This window comes from Anomaloglossus baeobatrachus, chromosome 2, assembly GCF_048569485.1.
Source record: "Anomaloglossus baeobatrachus isolate aAnoBae1 chromosome 2, aAnoBae1.hap1, whole genome shotgun sequence".
In the NCBI taxonomy this organism is placed as follows: domain Eukaryota; kingdom Metazoa; phylum Chordata; class Amphibia; order Anura; family Aromobatidae; genus Anomaloglossus; species Anomaloglossus baeobatrachus.
In genome coordinates, this window is record NC_134354.1 from 449,588,201 (window position 1) to 449,612,113 (window position 23,913).

Below are 23,913 nucleotides of genomic sequence, written 5' to 3' on the forward strand. Positions count from 1 at the left end.
TAACTGTTCACATCTCTGTTGGAGTCCAGGTTTAGAGCATCAGGTGCAGATTCAACTGAAAATAGTGCAGTGTAAGCGCAATTCTGTCTAGTTAAAGGATAGACACAATGAAGGAAACCAGACGGAACTTATTAAAGTCAATGGGGTCTGCCGGGCCCTGCTGGCATCTGTCAAGTCAAGGAGCTAGCACTTCAGTTTATTTCATTTTCTGGCGCCAATAATAGAGCAGAATAATAATGGAAATAGGAGAGACTCATGTGAACAGAACTTACATCAGTTTGTTTTTCAAGTTGACAAAGATACGATGAACATTTAGAGCTTGCTCACTCTCTACAGTTTTCTTTTGTTTTTATAGTTTACAAAAAATACCCCTTCAAAAATGCCATACACAAAGATAGGAGATGGCTCTCCCCTGATGAAGATTTGTATTGAAAGAAAATTGAAACGTACGTTGGGCGACTTGTTTGAGGTCTTTACAGCGACCTGGCCTCCCTATCTAATCCACCAATGTTGGTAGACACTTTGTATTAATACTTTGTCTGCCTGTAATGTTATACAATGGGATCTAGGTATGTCCCAATTAACATGTATATATCCTAATAGGTGTACTTGTACTTATTGAGACTCCAATCATTATATTGTATACTGGGTGTTTTTTCCTGAGGTCTTCTTAAAGATTTGGCCTCCCCATTCAACTTACCAATACACATGGTAGATAATTTGCATAACTGCTGCATTTATAATCTGACATTTTGCTAATGGGATTTTGGATTGTTATGGTTGATATATATACCCCAGTAAGGGTCTCCACATGTTTTGGGACTCCAAACTATGTGCTAAATACCTGATCCAATATGTCACAATATGGAGTATTATTAACTTTATGGGGGGGCCAGTCCTTGGTATTTTAACATGTTTTTATGAATTATGGATGTCCACTTTGTGTCATGAATACACTTTTTTGTACTCATTTGCACTTTAAAAACTCTTGTTTCTCTTTTCTCATAATATAAAGATAGGAGATGGCAGTTGTTACTAATGAGATTCTATGACAATGGGATGTGGGAGGAACTATAGGCAGAGGGAGGAGCTAAATGTAGAGGGAGGAGCTAAAAGGCAGAGCTCCTCCCCCTACTCCCTCTTCTACATACATACCTCATCAGTAACAGCTGCCATCTCCCATCTCAGTAATGGGAAAGTCTTCACTGAATACAGATTTTATCTCAGAATTGAGAATTTTGACAATATGATGGATCAATTCTGGCAGAGAAAGAAGCAAATTTGTCTGATAAGAAATATTACAAAGTTGCTTATTTTCATGTGCTCTATTGATTTATGAAGTAAAAATGAAAATGACAGTTACGCTCTAAGGGTTTATACCTCTCCCTCATGCCAGATCGACATAACTTTGGCTTAAAACACTACCTTACAAGTTGTATATGTGTTTCTGGACTGACCGTGTCAGAGGTGTACTGCCCATAGTGGCAGGCCTATGCGATTGCTAAATATCTCCTTTTTCCTAATATTCATGGCAGGTATGCATTGCATTATTCACACTTTCAAGTTAGCAAGTGGCATTTTTCATTGTAAGCTTCAATGTTTTTCGGTATGCTTATAGCATTATACTATTATCTAACTTTGATGTGCAGCCTTACCCTTATGTACTATGTATTTTTTTGGCTTGCACTCATAATATATATTAGTGCTCACTTCAGTTATCCTATTTAGTATTATGAAGGTTTTTTTTCTGAATGTGAACACAGCTCCGCCCCTTTCGGCCATGTTTTTTCCATCTCCTATATAAGAAAATCCTTGCTTACGCCTCTCCACACACAGCAGTTTCTAATTGCAATGAGATGACACACAGGGTCATAGAGCTAGGGACCCCAATATAGAGATATACCTTGACGAGGTTTTGGGGCTCAGTTACATTCATCAATGCGATTGCTAAATATCTCCTTTTTCCTAATATTCATGGCAGGTATGCATTTCATTATTCACACTTTCAAGTTAGCAAGTGGCATTTTTCATTGTATGCTTCAATGTTTTTTTGTATGCTTATAGCATTATACTATTATCTAACTTTGATGTGCAGCCTTATCCTTATGTACTATGTATTTTTTTGGCTTGCACTCATGATATATATTAGTGCTCACTTCAGTTATCCTATTTAGTATTATGGGACCTGGGGGTTCCGCCCCCACCCAATACCCTGCCTTTTTTTGCAATGGCAATGATAACTGCTTTCATAGGGTACAGATACTGTTTAATAGAATAATGCAGGAGGGAGCCATCAGCTCCCTGCTGCACCAATCTGCCTCTATGTCTGAATGATTCAGCACAGGAGGCACAATGATTTCATTATATTGTGCCTCCTGAGCGGACAGAGCCTCAGTCAGCACAGTGCATTCACTGAGCAAAGATTGGGGGAATGGCGGAAAGTGAGTAGCATATTACAGTCAGTACTTGTGAGGGTCATGATGCCTTGAGGAGGCACCATAGTGTGTGATCATACTTTGTATATGCCTGTAAGTAATATTATACTGTGTGTGGCAGGTCTGGTGTTGTGTGTGTGCTGTGGGGATCATCATACTCTGTATAGGGTGTTGTGGGTCACACATGTTTTATATAGGGGAGCTATGAGGCCATCATACTATGTGGGGGAACTTTAGGGGCATTATGCTGTGGGAGGAATTATAGTGTGTTGGGCTTACTGTGGCGAGATCATACTTTGCTGGAGGCACTGTGGTATCATCATAATATGCATGAGGGGAACTGTAGAGGCAATTCACTGAGGGGGTATCATACATGCAGTATGGGGGCATTTTTTTAGAGCATTATACTCTACAATGGACATGAAAGGGGTACAGTAGTGGGTGAGAACACTATTGTTATGCTGTAATGTGTCCCTCTCCCTGATTTTAAAGGTTTGAAGGTATGACCCCACAATACACAATTTCTGGGAGGGTGGGGATTATTTTTTTTGCTGTAGGGCTTCTTGATTTCTATGTACAATACTGGACCATGCTGAGGATTTTAATTGCATCAATATGTGCTCTACTTCTTATCAATGGACCTTCATCTGCTTTACATAGAGAGCCCAGGTTTTCATATTCATTCTCATTTAGTCACAGTTACAGGCTGTATAGGTAAATGTAAAGGTTGTGTAGACTTGTAAGTGACATGACTATAGTTACCTCATTAAACTCTGGATTTAGTGTCTTCTTTTTTACAGCAGTTTTATGTTTTGATTTCTTGTCTTCATCAGGTTTTAAGTATCTGGAACACAGGGAACATATACTAATTATTTACTGTCTATAGGACGATGAGGTCAAACATTACAAGTTTTAACAAGAAAAATAGATACTTGGATAAAAAATGGACATTGTCACCAAGTTACATCCTCCATTGAGCATTCCATCCTGAAATTCTATCTGAATAGCCAGAAAATTAAATTTACAATAGTGACCAAAAGTTCTGATAAGGCTATGCACTCATCAAATCTGCATCTTCTGGCAGGAAAACACAACAAAAAATGCATGTGTTTTTGGTGCGTTTTTGTGTCATGTATTTTTTAATGACGTCAATGGATGGAAGGGCGAAAAAACGCAGGCAAAAAGTCACCAACAATTGACACACTACAGATTATTTTCTGCACCAAATCTGCAAGGAAAAAAGAAGTAACGTGCGCATAACACTTCAGAATTCTCACTGACTTTGCTGGCATAAAAATAGAAATGCTGATATGTGTCAAATTCTGCACCAAATCTGCATCAAAATGCACTGTACGCACACAGCCTAAAGTTTGCTGATTGTGCTTTTAGATGTTTTAATTAGATGTTTTCATGGTATAATGAAGGACAATAAGGGCTTGTTCACATATTGCATTTTTGGGGCATTTTTTTCTGCAATAAAAAAAATAAAACAAAAACCAACACAGTGTTACTGTACTAGGAAAGTGAATGAGATTTCTGAAATCTCATGTACATGTTGCGTATTTTACTTTCAGTGTTGTTCACCCATTCAAATAAATGGGATGAAATGCATTGAAAGAGGAAACAAAAAACTGAAAATGTGTGAATTTTAAGGATTGTTTATCCTGTCAAAAAATGCAGTTTTGGTGTAGAAATATTTGCTGCAAATACTTAAAGGAACTTTGTCTCCAGATTTTTACTACCCCATCTGAGAGCAACATAATGTAGAGACTAAAGGCCGCTTTAAACGCAACGACATCGCTAACGAGCTGTCACTGGGGTCATGGAATTCGTGACACACATCCGGCCTCGTTAGCAACGTCGTTGCGTGTGACACATACGACTGACCGCTAGCGATCCAAAATACTCACCACATTGTTGATCATTGACACGTCGTTCATTTTTAAAATGTCGTTGATCTTCTGGGACGCAGGTTGTTCATCGTCCCTGAGGCAGCACACATCGCTACGTGTGACACCCCGGGAACGACGAACAACAGCGTACCGGCGTCCTCCGGCAACAAGGTGGGAGTGACCTTCATGCAGCTGCTCTCTGCCCCTCCACTTCTATTGGTTGCCTGCTGTGTGATGTCACTGTGACGCCGCACAAACCGCCCCCTTAGAAAAGAGGTTGTTCGCTGGCCACAGCGACGTCGTTAGGCAGGTAAGTATGTGTGACGCGTACCTCCGATATTGTTCGCTGCGGGCAGCTATTTCCCCATGATGCATAAACGACGGGGGCGGGTGCGATCGCTAGCGACATCGCTAGCAATGTCGCAGCATGTATAGCGGCCTTTAGACTCTGATTCCAGCGATGTGTCACTTACTAAGCTGTTTTCAATCAATGTTTTCTCTGCTGTAGATCTAGCAGTTATCTAAATGATAAGCTCTGTATAACCCTGCTGTCACGCTCCCCGGGTCCCCTGCGCTGCTCCCCGGCTCACCTGTCACGCTCCCCGGCTCCCCTGCCTTGCTCCCCGGTTCTTCAGTCCGGTCTCCGCCGCTCCCCGCTCTCCAGCATCCATTGCCGGCGCTTCCCAGGCGTCCTGGTCCCCGCTCCCGGCACCCGTCGGCGTCTCAGCCCCAGCCCGGCTCTGCTGCTTCCTCCTCTCAGCTTCCTGCCCTGGCTTCTGGCACCCGGGCCGCGCGCATGCGCATTAAGGCGCGCGCGCGGTCATTGACCCTTTCTTAAAGGGCCAGCGTCCATTGACAGGACACAGGTACAGGGTATAAAGGGGTTTAATGTCCAAGTGGGCGGGGCCTGATCTTCGTGTTTCCCAAGCTAGGAGTCAGGTCTCCTTGTGTCTCTTTGCCATACTTACGTATCTCTCTTCTAGAGCCGATCCTGCCTCGCCATCCGGTCCTGCCGAATCCCGCACCCCGAACGCTGCCTATCTGCCATCCTGACAGTCCGTACCATCTCTGATCCCTGTGGTGACCCGTCATCTCGCTCCAACGGTTCCGGACTCCGCCTGACATCATCTCGGCTTCCGAACCTGAGCTCCGTCACCCGGACTACCATCAGTGACTCCGTGGTCCCAGGGACTTCTCCATTATACTCTTGTGCACGGACTGCCCTGCTACCTGTAGTGCTCCAGCTACCGGACCCCTTACCATCATCAAGGAGTTCGGTCCAGTGGATCCACCTCCTGGGTCTGCCCTTCCACCTGGCCCTAACAGTAAGATCAGGCCATGGATCCCGCTGAAGCACTAGCGGCCTTGCAGGAGGAACTCCAACGCCAGCGTGAGACCCAGACCCGCATGCTGAACTTCATGACTTCGGTGGACGCCCGCCTGAACACGCTACAAGCGTCAATTACATCTTCAGCATCTCGGGCTTCCACTAGCCAATCCACGGCTCCAGCCCCCGTGGCAGCCTCTTCGGATGCTTCCAGACTTCGTTTGGCCTCACCACCCCGGTACGCCGGAGATCCCAAGACCTGCAGGGGTTTCATAAACCAATGCTCCCTCCATTTCACGCAGCTGCCGCATTTGTTTGCCTCCGACCAAGCCAAGGTCGCCTTCATCATGTCCCATCTAGAGGGTGAGGCACTGGCGTGGATGAACCCCTTGTGGGAGAAGGAGGATCCTGTGACCACGAACATCCAGGAGTTCCTGCAGGCATTCCGTGGCACCTTTGACGAGCCCGGACGCGCCTCCGCGTCTGCTTCATCTCTTCTCCGGTTACGTCAGGGGACTCTGACGTTGGGTCAATACGCAATCCGTTTTCGCACCTTGGCTGCGGAACTCGGCTGGAACAACGAGGCCCTAACCGCCGCCTTGTGGGAAGGACTCTCGGGTCGAATTAAAGATGAGCTGGCTGGTCGTGACGTACCGTCCACCCTGGATGCCCTGATTACCCTAGCGACTCGAGTGGACATTCGCTTTCAGGAGCGATCCAAAGAGGTGTCCCGTGAGAGACGTCCGGTACGGCATTCCTCTCCTCCGCAGAAGCCCGCCGTACTACAGTCAACAGCATCTGGTGTCTCCGTCCACGAGCCCATGCAGATCGACCGTGTGCGGCAGTCTGAACAACGTCGAGCAGAGCGGCTCGCCAAGGGCCTCTGCTTCTACTGCGGAGAGGGCACACACCTGCTACGCTCCTGTCCAGAGAGGCCGGGAAACTCCAAAGCCTAGGGTTGGTAGGAGAGGCCACCCTAGGTGCTGGGACTCTCTCAGACCCGGTTACGTGGACTGTGCAAGTGACAACGGGAGAGACGCGGTTCACGGCTGAGGCGTACCTCGATTCTGGGGCAGCAGGCAATTTCATCCAGCAGGCCACGGTGGACAAGTACCAGGTGCCTGTTACTCCACTCGACAAACCCCTCGTGATTGCCTCTGTGGATGGGAGACCCCTCTCTGACACCATCTCCTGGATCACCAGGCCGGTCGAACTGCGTATCGGTGCCCTGCACACCGAGAACATCGCTCTCTACGTCCTCCCACACATGTCCTATCAAATCCTGCTGGGACTTCCCTGGTTACGGACACACGAACCATCAGTCAGCTGGGGCACTGGTGAAATCACCCGATGGGGCTCTTCGTGTCATGAGAACTGTCTGAAGACCATACAACCCATCCGACGACCTCCGGTTCCAGAGAACCTACCGGGACTGCCCTCGGCCTATTGGTCCTTCGCGGACGTCTTTGATAAAAAGGAATCTGAGGTACTTCCGCCACATCGTCCGTACGATTGTGCCATCGACCTGCTCCCGGGAACAACACCACCTCGAGGACGGATATATCCATTGTCTCCAGCCGAAACAAGGGTCATGTCTACTTACATCACAGAGAGCCTGGCAAGGGGATTCATTCGGAGATCCTCCTCTCCTGCTGGAGCAGGCTTCTTCTTCGTTAAGAAGAAAGAAGGCGACTTACGCCCATGTATAGACTACCGGGGATTGAACCAAATCACCGTAAAAAACAAGTACCCTCTGCCGCTCATTCCCAAATTGTTTGACCGGCTTAGAGGAGCTCGTGTGGTCACCAAATTGGACCTTCGGGGTGCCTACAACCTGGTCCGCATCCGCTCTGGGGACGAATGGAAGACCGCGTTCAATACTCGCGATGGGCACTATGAATACTGCGTGATGCCCTTCGGCCTGTGTAACGCACCAGCAGTCTTTCAAGAATTGGTGAACGACGTTTTCCGGGACCTTCTTTACGTCTGTGTGGTGGTGTATCTGGATGATATCCTTGTCTTCTCTCCGGATCTCCAGACCCACAGAGAGAACGTGCAGCTGGTTCTACAAAGACTGAGAGAGAATCGTCTGTACGCCAAGTACGAGAAGTGTGTCTTTGAGCAGTCTTCTCTCCCCTTCCTGGGTTACATCATCTCCGATACCGGACTGCAGATGGATCCAAAGAAGGTCTCCTCCATTCTCAACTGGCCTCCTCCTTCTGGACTGAAGGCAATCCAACGCTTTCTGGGATTCGCCAACTACTACCGCCAGTTCATCCCTCACTTCTCTGCTCTGACCGCTCCTCTCTCCGCCTTGACCAAGAAGGAGGCTAATCCAAAGGACTGGTCACCTGCGGCCGACGCCGCGTTTGGCTCTCTGAAGCGGGCATTTGCCTCCTCTCCTGTGCTCCACCGTCTGGAGTTAAACCGCCAGTTCACCTTGGAGGTGGATGCCTCCTCCTCGGGAGCCGGAGCAGTGCTCATGCAGAAGTCCTCCTCCGGGAAGATGGTGACTTGCGGTTTCTTCTCCAAGAGCTTCTCAGCGCCTGAACGCAACTACACCATCGGTGACCGAGAGCTATTGGCAGTAAAACTGGCTCTGGAGGAATGGCGCTACCTTCTGGAAGGAGCAGTGTACCCCGTAATCATTTACACGGACCACAAGAACCTGGAATACCTGCGGTCCGCTCAGCGACTGAACCCACGGCAAGCCAGGTGGTCTTTGTTCTTTGCCAGGTTCGATTTCCAGCTCCATTTCTGACCCGCGGACAAGAATGTACGCGCTGATGCCTTGTCCAGGTCTTTGATGCCCATGGAGCAGGAGGAGGAGACATCCCAACCCATCATCTGTCCTAGTAAAATCATTCCGGTGGCCCCTGTCACCCTGGCCCAGATACCGCCCGGGAAGACCTATGTCTCTGAGACTGATAGGCAAAAAGTGTTACACTGGGGCCATGCCTCGAAAACAGCCGGTCATGCTGGTCAAAAGAGAACATGGAGTGCGATTGTACATCATTACTGGTGGCCATCCCTTCGCACGGACGTCGCTGCTTTTGTCTCTGCCTGCTCCTCTTGTGCCAGGAACAAGACGCCCAAACACCTGCCATATGGCCGTCTTCTGCCTCTGCCTATACCCTCAGTTCCGTGGCAACACATTGCAATGGACTTTATTACGGACTTGCCATTGTCCTCCGGACACACAGTCATATGGGTCGTGGTGGACCGGTTCTCTAAAATGGCTCATTTCGTCCCTATGGCTGGACTGCCCTCTGCTCAGGAACTCGCGGACGCCTATATACATCACATCTTCCGCTTGCATGGCTTTCCATCACACATCGTGTCCGACAGAGGAACTCAGTTCACCTCCCGCTTCTGGAGGGCTCTCTGCAAACATCTGGGAGTGACTCTGGACTTTTCTTCTGCCTACCATCCTCAGTCTAATGGCCAAGTGGAAAGGGTCAATCAAATCTTGACCTCCTTCTTACGACACTACGTCAACGCCCATCACGACGACTGGTCCACGCTTCTTCCTTGGGCTGAATTCTCCCATAACCACCACGTCAGTGAGTCCTCCTCCAGCTCTCCCTTTCATGTCGTTTACGGACTTCAGCCCTCCGTCCCATTGCCTGTATCTCCTTCTTCGGATGTCCCTGCTGCTGATGCTGTAGCCCGCGACTTTGCAACCATTTGGGACTCTGTCAAGGCGTCCCTTGGGCGTGCTTCCCTGCGGATGAAGAGACATGCAGACAAGAGACGTCTGGACCCTCCGTGTTTCTCTCCTGGAGATCTAGTCTGGCTTGCTTCCAAGTACGTCCGATTGAAGATACCATCCTACAAGCTGTGTCCTCGCTACATTGGGCCGTTTAAAGTCCTCAGCAAGATCAATGAGGTCTCCTACAAGCTACAGCTCCCGGCCACGATGAGGATACCCAACTCCTTCCACGTCTCCCTGCTCAAGCCGGTTGTTCTTGGTCCCTTCTCCGCTGCTGCCAGTTCGGCTCCTCCTCCTATTACCGATGACGACATCTATGCGGTAAGGGATATCGTGGCCATGAAGACCGTACGGGGTCGACAGTTCTTCCTGGTGGACTGGGCAGGGTATGGTCCTGAGGATAGGTCCTGGGAGCCCCGGGAGAATGTGGGTACTCCGCTGATCCGTGCCTTCCTGTCCCGGTTGCGGGGAGTGGGGCGTGAGGGGGGGTACTGTCACGCTCCCCGGGTCCCCTGCGCTGCTCCCCGGCTCACCTGTCACGCTCCCCGGCTCCCCTGCCTCGCTCCCCGGTTCTTCAGTCCGGTCTCCGCCGCTCCCCGCTCTCCAGCATCCATTGCCGGCGCTTCCCAGGCGTCCTGGTCCCCGCTCCCGGCGCCCGTCGGCGTCTCAGCCCCAGCCCGGCTCTGCTGCTTCCTCCTCTCAGCTTCCTGCCCTGGCTTCTGGCACCCGGGCCGCGCGCATGCGCATTAGGGCGCGCGCGCGGTCATTGACCCTTTCTTAAAGGGCCAGCGTCCATTGACAGGAAATGAAGCACACAGGTACAGGGTATAAAGGGGTTTAATGTCCAAGTGGGCGGGGCCTGATCTTCGTGTTTCCCAAGCTAGGAGTCAGGTCTCCTTGTGTCTCTTTGCCATACTTACGTATCTCTCTTCTAGAGCCGATCCTGCCTCGCCATCCGGTCCTGCCGAATCCCGCACCCCGAACGCTGCCTATCTGCCATCCTGACAGTCCGTACCATCTCTGATCCCTGTGGTGACCCGTCATCTCGCTCCAACGGTTCCGGACTCCGCCTGACATCATCTCGGCTTCCGAACCTGAGCTCCGTCACCCGGACTACCATCAGTGACTCCGTGGTCCCAGGGACTTCTCCATTATACTCTTGTGCACGGACTGCCCTGCTACCTGTAGTGCTCCAGCTACCGGACCCCTTACCATCATCAAGGAGTTCGGTCCAGTGGATCCACCTCCTGGGTCTGCCCTTCCACCTGGCCCTAACACCTGCCCTCACCATTATTGCTTGGCAACTTTGTGCCCATGTACACTGGAGATCAAACTTAGAGAACAATGTATGTTCACTTGCTTTTTTCAGAAATAATATAATCTACATCGATCAACATTTCAAGGTTTTTTTGTAAGCAGTACACCATGCAACTAGAACAGTGTTTTACAAAAGATCCAAAGTTTATCAACATAAAACCTTTATTTTGCCCAAAACGTGATGATGATAATTAGAGAACAACAATGACTGTAGCACAGAGAAATATTATGTCACCAATCTGTAGGAAGTGTATAGGCCTTTGTTTTGAATTACTTCAGCACATCTGTGGCCACAGGACATCACAAGTCTCTCACACTGCTCAGGTGTGATTTTGGTCCACTCTTCTTCCAGTCTCTTCCACAGTTCTTTGATTGTTGTGGGTTTCTTGGCCATAAGTTTGTCATCAAGGATTTTCCAGAGGTTTTCTATTGGATTTAGATGAGAATGCTGGGCTGGCCATTTCATTATTTCAATATTTTTGTTTCAAGGAACTGCTATACCAGTTTTTCTGTGTGACTGGGGGCATTGTCTTGCATGAAAATTGCTGGCAGACTGAGTGATGAATGCAAGTAAGAGTCTGATACACATTTGTATTCATTCTGTCTTGTAGTTGTATGAGAGGTCCAACTCATGCTGCAGAAAACATTCCCCAACCATGACATTTCCTCCACCACCTTTCACTGACTTCTTAACACACTTTGGGTTCAGTCTTTTCCCAGTTTGTCGATGAACATAATGTTTCCCATCAGACCCAAATAAATTGAACTTGTTTTTATAACTAAAATGAACTGTGGACCACTTCTCCTCTATCCAAACAACAAACACCTCACCAAAGGTAAGTCTAGCCTTTTGATTCTTTCTGCTAATGAGAGGTTTGGTCACTGCAGAGTGGACTTTCAGTCCAAATGCTCTTAAATGTCGTGACACCGTATGATGAGCCAAATCCTTACCCTGTTCAGTGCTGAACTTGTGAGCAATTCCAGCTGCAGTGTTGAAACGATTACCCATGGTGATTCTCCACAATATCCTGTCCTCTCTTGCGAGGGCAACCAGTTATCTTGGGGGACTTGAAGAGTTTGTGATGTTGTAAAGATCCAATATTCTCAAACTCACAGACTTGGAATGCCCAACTTCTCTTGCTATGGCTGACAGGGTCACTTCTTTGGCCTTCATCTGGACAACCTGCTGCTGTAGTGTTTCAGTCACTTTGGAACGGCACACCATTTTTTGAAAAGTCAGTGCAAGCTGGAATTTAAGCTGCCAGTTACATAGGGTTTGTCAGATAATTAAGGAAATTAGCACCAGGAGGCAGATTAACACCAATAACTTGCAGGTATCCGAAAGTGTTCTCTAATTTTGATCAGAACTCTTTTTCATTGATCTCATTTACATTTTTATTATGTGCTTTTAAAAAAAATTCAATTCATGAAATAAGCTTAAACTATTGCTAGTTTACTCATGTTAGGATATAATCACATAAGACAACACAATGACCTTAAGGCCTTGTGCGCACGCTGCATTTTTTGCGCGTTTTTTGCGTGCAGTTTTGCTTCCAAAATTGCATGCATTTCCTTCCCCAGCAACGTCTATGAGATTTCAGTTTTTCTGTCCTCACATTGCAACTTTTTTTGGCTGCATCTTTGAGGTGACCACAAAAATACAGTGACTCGCCCACCCCAGGGCCTTAGGTGACTCGGTGTTGGGCCAGACTAGTCCGGGGTAGTGAGCGGTGGCGGGGCCCGACTCCATGACCCTGGTGGAGTCAGTTAATGTGGCAGATGGGGGAGATGGTGATAATGTTTATTTATATAAGATTCGTGACGCCACCTGTGGTAATTTGCAGCTTTGAAGCCGCAGCTGCTGAAAGGGACCTCCGGGGCTGCTGATATGGCAGCTGAGGTGTTTCTTGCTCTCCACAGGTAGAGCAGATACCCTGGGGCAACCTTTGGTGCTTGGTAAAGTCTATGGTGTTTGGGGACGAGGTGCAGGATAAACCAGACAACACAGGGCTTGCAGTTAAGATGTTTTACTCACTGTTCAGTCTCAGTGCTGCAGTTGACCGGTTATCCACGGAATGCCAGGATCCGCTGTCAGGGACCTCCGCCGATCCCGAATAGGTCAAGGGTCAGTCCCGGTTCACCTCTCTATGTGTCCTTTCTCTGGCTGTCTCCCAGCGCTCAACTGTTTTTGGATTGTCTTGCGCCTCCACCACAGGGTCTGTACAAAGGTGGCTGACCTCAGTCGTATCTTGCCCCCTTCACTGGTGATCTGTGGCGGGTAGTGGCCCTGGGCGCCTACAACAATCTCCCAGGCCTTCGGTTTTACTTAAGGAAATGTCTTTCTTCCCTCAGTCTAGGGACCATCCCTGATTTGCAGCCTGATCCCTCCACCCGATCTTTCTAGTGGCACAAGTCACGGGACAATTGCCCTTCCGTGACCCTGGAATCTCTTCTTTCGGTGTCACCTGGGCCTAGCAAGACCCCAGGATCTCCACCAGGAACCTCCTTCACTCCTTCCCTTCTGGAACTGACTGACTTGTTCCTCACTCTTTCTGACTCCTCCCACAGACCCTCTGGCTAGGCCCCAGACACACCATTGGGACCAATGAATGGGACTTACGGCCCCATGCTTAGATCTATGGGGGTTACTGCCACTGTCCCTGACCCGGTGTACGCCTACCAATTGGTGTGTGCAAGTTTTATCTGTGAACCGGAAGTTGACCCCATTCTTACCCGGGATGGGATACCACACCTCTGGCTGAGGTGCAATATCTCTGTGGCAACGGAAGCCTCAGGGGTGCCTCAACAGCATCTCAATTTTCTGTGTTTTGCTAGCGTTTTTGAGCTCTTCCAGTCAATGGATTTGACTTAAAAAAACACATTGGGCAAAAACCCGTTAAAAAAACGCAGTAAAACACATCATAAAATGCTTGCAAGGGTGCGTTTATTTTTGACCAAAAAGGTGCATCTTTGTGGTCACCACAAAGTTCCAGTGTGCGCACATAGCCTTACAGTTAGAAAATTGTGTGTTGTTCTCTAAATTTGATTTCCACTGTACAGTGTACACAGAAAATTGCCAATCAGTGGTAGGGGCAGGGGTATACAGAGCTTAGGAATATACTTCACTAGCTGGCTGCAGGTTTACTAGTTCTCCAATGATAAACAATGTTTTTAACTTTTTAACTCTGGAAACATTATGTTGCTCTAAGTTTAGGTGGCAAAAACTTGATGACAGATTGACGTTAACATATGTACATACCCTACAGCATTTCATAAGATTTTACACTTTTATTGATATATGCATGAAGTTTATGCAAAGACTAAATATTTATAGTGTTGAAAGTTGTTCTTCAAGACTTCACCAGTTCTTCCACTCCATACATTGTTTATATCCGACCACTGACAGAGCTGGTAATGGCGGAGGTGCCAGTTATCCCCTCTGGTCTTATATTGATGACATCAATATAATAATAGTGTAAAACTCTTTCAATTTGAAATGACTTTACAAGAGAAAGCTTTATTCCAACGTGTTCCAAGCATCACTTTAAGCATGTACTGACTACAGTCTGCCTCTAGAGGTCACCAGTGTACCACAATGTACAAATCCATATTATTATTCACAACACACATGTGAATGGAATAATCTCGCACCACAGTTATCATTGATGACCAGCAGGATCAAAACAACGTGGAAAACAAAGTTACTCAACATTGTGTGTTATACAATTGAATGTTATTCAAGATAATTATTATAATGATTTAGAATATTTATAGCAGATGTATTTTTATGAAGAATGAAAAAATAACACCTTGTCACTTATTAGAAAACAGAATAATAACAATAACATGTCAGAAGCAGAATCTAGGATAACACAAAACTCATAGACTAAATAATGAATTCTCTTATTAATGAATTTGGGGTTGAATAAGGTAGATTATGTTCTTATAATAAGGTTTTTGTGCTGCTCGAGATTCTAATTCTTGCATCAAGCTTGTAAAAGAAAAAAACCTCTAAACAAACTGATGACGGCAATGAGTAGGCGACATCCTTCTCAATGTGCAATGTATGTGCTCTAATGCTGAGAATTCTTAAGAGCTCGTCTGGGACTTTAGATACGTGGGATTTCATTTACTCAGTACAATTGGTTCACAGCTACTTTTAAACTGGAAGTTTCTTGTAGTTTCACAATCATCAAAAGTTGTGGCCCTAAAAAATTGCATCTGTAGCTGTGAAAATCTTGTATTACTTGCTTTATGATGAAAGGAACCAAGCGGTCATAATATCAGCAAAACAGGCAAAACGTATAGTACGAACTTGAAAATGTAAGAAGCGATATACAAAGATGCTGTTCAACATACTATTCTATATCACCAGTCAGATGGAAGCATGTGAACCATAAATCAGTTTTGTTACTATACTATTTTTGATGTTTATTTTCTCCTATTAATTTAAGCAGTAAAAGAAAAATTATAATAACTACGTTTGTGACCTAAGCGACATCGACAAGAGACAAATTGTCAAGCAATTCTTATAGGATATTTATGGTTAGTAACTACTAAAGACAATGCTAAGTGTACAAGGCTAGCTCATCATCAAGGCTGATCACTTAGTCTGTAGGCTGTGTGTGGTGGTGTGTTTATGTGTGTGGTGTGTGTAGATTGTGTGTGATACTGTGTATATGTGTTGAGTGTGGTGGTGTTTGTTTTGTGTGGTGGTGTGTGTTGAGTTTTGTGGTGTGTTGTGTGGTAATATGTGTGGTGTCTGGTGGTGTGTTGTGTATGGTGGTGTATAGGTTGTGTGTGTAGGTTGTTTGTGGTATGTGTAGATTGTGTGTGGTGGTGTGTATATGTTGTGGATGGTGTGATGAGTGTGGTTTGTGTAAGGAGTCTGTGGAGGCATCTGTGTTGTGTCTAATAGTGTGTGATTAGTGTGGTGGTGTGTTTTGTCTGGTAGTGTGTGTACATGCAGTGGTTTGTGTTATGTGGTGTATCACACACTGTAGTGTGTGTAGGTTGTGTGTAGTGGTATATGGGTGTAGGTTGTTTCTGGTGTGTGTAGGTTGTGTGTGGTTTTGTGTTTGTGTGTGCTAGTGTGTATATGTTGTGTGTGGTGATGTTTGTTTTGTATTGGGCCTGGTGGTGTGTGTTTAGTGTAGTGGTATATGTGTGTGTTGGGTCTGGTGGTGTGTGTGTGTGTGTGTGCAGTGGTCGGTGTATGGTGCTGTGTGTTGTGCACTGTTGTGTGTTTTGTGGTTGTGTTTATCGGGATGTGTATAGTCTGGTAGATGTGTGTTTGTGTTGTGTATCAATTACCCAGGGAAGAAATGAAACCAGTATTCATTGTGTTAAGAAGGGAAACTGGTAGAAGCAGTATAATGTTCTGGGCGATGTGTGCCTCCCCTGAGGAAGCAAGACTATCATTCGTAAAATGCGCTTTGGGGATTATTTATCTTAGGTGACTAGGCTAGATGCCGTATATTATGGGTAAGAGCAATTTCTCAGCCATATATATGTGAATTTGTACATATTGGGAATGTAGTTCTTTTTACCATTGTATCTATTTTTGGAATCGATACATTCCCCATGAGTGGTTTCGTTTGTCCAGATATCTACTATGACATTGCCAGTGTGCTTACATCTTTGTACTACACCATGTGCAGAATTATTAGGCAAGTTGCATTTTAGAGGATTTTTTTTGTTATTGATCAACAACTTTATTCTCATTCAACTCCAAAGACTCATGAATATCAAAGCTTAATAATTTTGAAAGTTGGAGTGGGTTTCTTTAAATTTGGCTATCTTAAGAGGATATCTGTTTGTGCAGAAAACTATTATTGTGCATAATTATCAGCCAACTTAATAAAAACCAAATATATTCCCATCTCACTTGTTTATTTTCACCAGGTAAACCAATATAAGTGCACAAAATTTAGAAATAAACATTTCTGACATGCAAAAACAAAACCCCAAAAAATTAGTGACCAATATAGCCACCTTTTTTTATGATGACACTCAACAGCCTATCATCCATAAATTCTGTCAGTTGCTTTATCTGTTTACGATGAACATTGCGTGCAGGAGTCACCACAGCCTCCCAGACACTGTTCCGGGAGGTGTACCGTTTTCACCAGCTGTACTACCCGGCTTCGCCCGGGTTAATAACTGTTGTTAACAAAATAGGATGTATTAACAAAAATTTATTCTAGACACAAAAAACACAAAACAAATAGATAGAAATGTAATTATTAAAAGGCAAAAAATAAGCTAATAGAAGCATTTCATAACATATATTTCAACACCACAGATATTCCACACAGATTAAACTAAATTGGCCAAGTAATGTGCTCCGTCTGTCTGTTTCCAGGTCTGTCTCTATCCCCGTCTCTCTCTTTCCCCGTCTGTCTCTTTCCCTGTCTGTCTCTTTCCCCATCTGCCTGTCTCTGTCTCTTTTTTGTCTGTCTCTATCTCTCTGTCTCTTTCCTCATCTGTCTCTTTCTAGGACTGTCTCTTTCCCAGGTCTGTCTCTTTCCCCATCTGTCTCCCCATCTCTTTGTCTGTGTCTTTTCCTGTCTGTCTCTTTCCCTGTCTGCCTATCTCTGTCTGTCTCTTTCCTTGTCTGTCTCTATTTCTCTGTCTCTTTCCCCGTCTGTCTCTATCAAGGTCTGTGTCTTTCCCCATCTATCTTTGTCTGTCTCCTCCTTCCCTGTCTGCTTGTCTCTGTCCCTGTCTGCATGTCTGTCTGTCTCTTTCCCCATCTGTCTCTTTTCCCATCTGTCTCTTTCCGGGTCAGTCTCTTTCCGGGTCAGTCTCTTTCCAGGTCTGTCTCTTTCCAGGTCTGTCTCTGTCTGTCTCTTTCCAGGTCTGTCTCTTTCCAGGTCTGTCTCTTTCCAGGTCTGTCTCTTTCCAGGTCTGTCTCTTTCCAGGTCTGTCTCTGTCTGTCTCTTTCCCCATCTGTCTCTGTCTGTCTCTTTCACTGTCTGTCTATGTCTGTCTCTTTCCTTGTCTGTCTCTATCTCTCTGTCTCTTTCCCTGTCTGTCTCTCTGTCTGTCTCTCTGTCTGTCTCTGTCTATCCATCTCCCCACCGACATCTTATTACCTCACATATAAGCTTCTTATACTATGAATGTCTTTTGTTCCTATAGCAATCAATCACAGCTCCTACTAATAACCTGTAGTTCCAGGCTCCATTTACTTTAATGTAGTCATGTTTTTTGGAGAGTAACTGTAAAGCGCGGGGTTAAATTTTCCTGTCAAAACATAGTCTATGACATTCCATGGGTCACATGAGGTGTCTGTGCAAAATTTCGTGATTGTAAATGCGACGGAGTGGATACACTTTTCGTTTCACTTTTTCCCCATTATGTAGAGAGTGTAGAAATTGATTGGTAAATTGGAACGCGCGGGGTTAAAATTTCGCCTCACAACATAGCCTATGACGCTCTCGGGGTCCAGACGTGTGAGTGTGCAAAATTTTGTGGCTGTAGCTGCGACGGTGCAGATGCCAATCCCAAACATATACACACACACACATACACACATTCAGCTTTATATATTAGATTTAAATGCCAATAACTCTGTGCTGAGAATATAGCCCCTATTTGATCGCTGTGCTTATTAGCTACTTGATATCTTTCAACATACCTTTTCCACTTTCTATATACATTGCTAGGTTGCAAGTGTGCTGGTATTTGTTATCTTATATGTCTTTATTTATTTCATGAATTTTCAATACAAATGTTAATTGTTTTAACCATAAAAATCTCTTCTGTTTCTTGACATTTTTTAACAACCAATGAAGCAGATTCCTATCAGCTGGAATAAAGTACTATTGGCTACCATGACTCCAGTTCTTGCTATCCATGCGTGCAGTAGCATACACAGATATTTCTGTTCTTGCTTCGGTTATTTTTAGAACTTCTAGCTTTACATTGATGGATTTCTCGAGGGAAACATACATACTAATTGCTATTGCCCAAATGGATTGTACAAGCCTCATTTGCAATTATTAGCTATCATCAAGTAATATGTTTCCCTTCACTTAGCCAGACATGTTGTATTGTGGCAGATGTCACATAAATAATGGATAAAGCAGAACATTAGAAATAACTTAGTGGAATAATAATACATCAGAACATCTATTTTTTGGCAGATTGTACAGTAATTCATACTATGAGAGTAATTCATTCAATAACAAGCTAGACTTTGGCTGCACCTTCTCAGGAGATTTGTGCCTATTCCACCGGCTTTATGTGAGGGCATATTCCTCTGCTGCCCCCTGGTGTCTGAGCAACAGGTGATACCTGTACCAATGTTGGACCTTTTTTTTTTGGTTCGGGGAGGGAAGATTGGGTGTAAATTTTTACTCATTTCCCGTCTCAACCCATCCATGATGATAAACTGCAGGCCACTTTTTTCTCATTACAGCTATTAAATTCAGATTGTACATTTTTGGAAAACTAGTGTAGCTTTTGTTATTAGTCTATGGTCTCTAAGACATCTACAATTTCTATATCCAGCTCTTTGACAAAACTCTAGAGCGTCTGCATAGGTTTGATCTGTTGGGCTCCAAAGAAGAATCTACAACAGAGAGCCAGCCATCTATGTGCCATATTTAATAGCTGTATCCCCTTTGTGGCAGCAGGGTCTTTAGGTTTCCCAGACACCAGGGTGCAACTACTACTACTACCACTGTAGCTGGTGTAGGTGTGGTGCTGCTCGTCTTTACTTAAAGGGGTATTCCCATCTCCAAGATCCTACCCCAATATGTAATAGGTATAATAATAATAATATTCCAAAGACAATACTAAGGACCAGAGGGCATTCACTGCGAGTGGAAGAAAAGAGATTCCGGCAGCTAAATAGGAAAGGGTTCTTTACAATTAGAGCAGTCAGACTGTGGAATGCCCTACCACAAGAGGTAGCAATGGTAGATACTATAACAGCTTTTAAAAAAGGGCTGGATGATTTCCTCAGTAAACACAACATTGTTGGTTATAAGTGAGTTAGGGACAAAATGTGGAACTGGTGGAGGAAAGTTGAACTAGATGGACCTAGGTCTTTTTTCAACCTAAGTAACTATGTGACTATGTAATATTAGCAAATACCTCCAATTAGATATGTAGTATATTTCTCCTGATTCACTCATGTTCAGGGAATTGCAGGACCTTAAGTATCCATCATTACGACCACACATATAGTCACAGCCAGTTAGTTGCTAGTGGTCATAACTATGGATCCCTAAGGTCCTGCAGTGCCCTGAACATGAGGTAAGCGATAGTGAATCAGAAGAACTATACTACATTTCTAATTGGAAATATTTGCTAATATTATTATTAGACCTACTACATATTTGGATAGGATCTTGGAGATGGGAATACCCCTTTAAACCATATTTGCCAATACTACCATAAAATCTATAAGGATCCCAGAAAAGGAGAAACCTCAGACTCCTGAAGAGTTGGAAACTTTCAAGGGCACTGCCAACAACTTCCAGAAAGTGTTTTTTTTTGCATGGGGCTGCTGTGCTTTGTCATCAAAAGCCAAAATCCAAACCCAATCTCAGGGGGCATGAGGAGAAATTAGGGTATGGCATTAAAAAGGCAACATGTCTATGGGGAGTAAATACTTAAAATTAATGTCCTCCTGGAAGGGCATTCATATTCTAAACGTTGGCAAGTATGACTAAAGGCCCCTTTACACACTGAGACTTTCTAGCGATCCCACCTGCGATCCCAACCTGGCCGGGATCGCTATAAAGTCTCTTTTGAGTCGCTGGTGAGCTATCAAACAGGCAGACCTGGCCAGCGATGCAGCAGCGACGTGGACCTGCAGAACGACCTAGCTGGTCATTAGGGACGTGTTAAAGCAGCTATTTGAAAGGGAAGTCGCTAACGAAGTCATTGTAATGGTGTCAAACACACCAATGCATGCTGCTCAGCGGGAAACAAAGGACCAAAAAATGGTCCTGAAAGATTTGTAGCTATCAGCAACCTCACAGCGGGGGCCAGGTTGCTGATGCATTTCACACACTGCAATGTCGCTGGGGAGGTTGCTATTGAGTCACAAAACCGGTGACGTTACAGCGATGTTGTTAGCGATGTTGCAGTGTGTAAAGGGGCCTTTATACTCTGTGGAATGGAGCAATCTTTATCTCTATTATTAAATTGTCCTACTTTTGGCAAGAGGAATAATCTATATAACAAAATTGTCTTACAGATTAGGCAACTGAACGTACTAAATTTCTTATTCTCATTGTCAATAGCACTAATGTCAGTTCCACAGGTTTATCTGTGGCCTTCACTTTGGGTATTTATTTAGGATTTATCACTCATTCAATGAATGCTTTTCAGATGATTTCTCCTTTGGATACTTGCCAGACTAGATACTGGAATTGTAGTGCTAATTGGCTGCATATCATAGTTTTGCAGATTGCCTTTGTCTATGTGTTGATGGTCTTTCACTGATAACAAAGCGTTTATGTTGACTATAGAATGTAATAATAATACGGTCACACCTCCCACATTGAATAATTATGCTAACTAAGTTTTATGACCTAGTTGATTATTATTCCAAAGCAAACCTTGTTAAGAACACCAAGAAAGAGGGCATAAACCCTTAATTATTTATCTATTCCATAACTCAAAGTTTATGTATTTCTTAGAATAGAAATCTATGAGACACAGAGAGTACTGGTTGATAATAAATATTCTAATAATAGGAAAAGCAAATTGATAACGTAAAACAGAAATGTACTTCTCTGTTCTGTCAGGTATTAAAAGGAGAGATAGGCGTCTGCATAAATTGTTGAGTATATGAGTAATTTTCCTTTCCTCCGGGGCTCCCACTCTACATGTTATTTTGATTGAACATTACAGGCACTGGGACAGTTAATTAAATTGAGACGTTCTTATTCTCTAACAATATAAGGATATGGGCTATGTATTTTGTTATAGAGATGACTGAAAGTTTTATGAGTCAGTTTGCAAATGAAAAAGAAACAGAATTCATTGAATATCCTATTAACAAAAAGCTAGAAATGGAAAGCAAACGCATCCGGAAGAATATTAAGTGTCAGTAAGCTGTTGTTTTCAGTTGATCTACACTCGAACATAATGTGGTTGCATTCGGATGTGAATAGAATGAAAAGGAAATGTGATTACATTTCAAAAATAAATATGCATTAGACTTGACATGTACATTTACATTTGGATACACGTCTTACAGAAAAGGGGAATGCACATTTTCTTATGATTATTAATTGTGCTATGTTGTGAATTATTCATAACACACCAGGCCCTATTTGTATATATGTAAGAGTGAGATAGGATCTAACTGATAAAAATTTGGGTGCTAGGGGGATTCCTGCCTTAGGTATAATATTTGGATTCAGGGTTAAGACCCGCAACACACATCCGTGTAATTTGTAAGTGTGCGGTACGTATTTGCACGTACCGGAGACACGTACACACGGAGACCCATGTTAATCAATGGAAGATGGCACACGTACGTAAAATCACACGGAACGTGTGTCCGTGTCGTAAGTATGTGTGTGCGCTTTTCAACATGGACGACATGTCCGTTTTTTGCTGGCAACACGCAGGCATGGACCCGCTTTAGTCTATGGGTCCGTGCCTGCCCGGACCGCACACGGAGTATGTCCGTGTTCAGCACGTATCGTCTGTGTCTGTATTTCATCACAAAATCTGAAACACTTGTTACCAATCTATCAGGTCAATTGTAGGCCAATAATTGTGGCGCCAAACATACATTTCCTGTCTCATTTGCACGCCAGACAGCAGCTGGGCACCTGTCCTCTCACTGCAGGGGAACTTTGAGCACAGAGAACAACACAGGTACTGAGCATGGCACCCAGAATCGATACAGAGAGGCTGATTGGAGAAGTGGAGAGGCATCCAGAGCTGTGGGACACACGTGTTGATGGCTATCATGACAGGTTGATGGTGGAACGAGCATGGATGTCTGTGGCAGAGCTAGTCTACCCTAGGAATGGATGGTCTCAATGCACCCCTGGAAAGAAAAATAAATTGCCTTGCTTCTGTCTTTACCTACATGTGCACATTCTGTAGGCAGAGTATAAACATATTTGTATTGTTTGTTTGGCATGTATTAATGGGCCTGACTCATTTTGAGATACACTGGAGACTCACAAACAGGAGAGTGTAGTTTTCTGCACTTTTGAAGTATTCATTGCAGTTTACTAGTAATGTCAGCATGTGTATATATGGCCTGCAAAGTATTTTATGCATGTACAAATGGCATTTCAGGGTGGGGAAGCCACTATTAAACATGTTTGGGTGTTTTTTTGGTTACCATTTCTGTGCATTATCTATTGCAAATGTGCTGTGATTTGTCTATATTTTTGGATTTGTATTTCTATGTTTGGGTTATTATGCAAGTTCCTTGGTGTCACCATGTCTGGAATGGTAACAGTAATTTGTAATGTGTAATGGAAAATATATGTGGAATATATGGCACTTCATGGGTTTGTAGATTTTTTTTTTCATGGCTTTCTGTAGGTTTTTTATTTTTTGAACAATTATAAGGAGATGAATGATTAATAAGTGGTTGAAGATGTTTACTGCTGAACTTGTTTTTTCTCCCATGCTTATTGTGTTATTATGTCACTAGATGAGTGTAATGGGTTGTTATTGTCATACACATGGATGTGTGTTCCTATTTCATACAACTGATGCAATCCAAGACTAATGTCTAATTTGTTAACATCTACAATTGTTTGAATTAGTGACCTTATTTTACATTTTTTTAATGTTTTTTAACAGTGGATCTTGTCAAATGGCGATGGCACTCAGCCCGTGACCAGTTCCGCAGAGAGTATAACCCTGTGGCCACCAGAGCTGCCGCTGCAAAGAAGCAAAATATGTCCATTATGAAAAACTGAGCTTCCTTATGCCCATTATGGAAGTACCAAAGTAAGTTTCAAGCATTACATCACATGGTGGTATAATTTAAAAGGCACACAGTATTTTTTTTTTTTTTTTCTCAACAAAGTACAGAGGATAACCTGGAAGATAGTGAGGAAGCCCAGTCAGCAGTATTAACAGCGACCTCTGTTTCTGAGATGGAGCCAACCTCATATCAACCTCCACCAATCCCCAACACCAGCCAGCCAGACGCAGAAGAAATGTCATCTGATTTGGGTTTGGGCACAAGTCAATCCACTAATGTAATTGTAGGCCAGTCTACAGGGT

At 44.5% G+C, this 23,913-nt stretch overlaps 1 protein-coding gene across 2 annotated transcripts in view; it reads right to left on the bottom strand.

The window, feature by feature from the left end:
- The window catches only part of DOC2B (double C2 domain beta), a 1,333,838-nt gene that overhangs the window by 22,731 nt on the left and 1,287,194 nt on the right, over positions 1-23,913 (bottom strand). For both annotated transcript variants that reach the window (XM_075334207.1, XM_075334206.1), the window contains one exon: positions 3,198-3,279. In XM_075334207.1, coding sequence (XP_075190322.1) covers positions 3,198-3,279 — 82 coding nt within the window. The remainder of the gene's footprint in view (positions 1-3,197; positions 3,280-23,913) is intronic.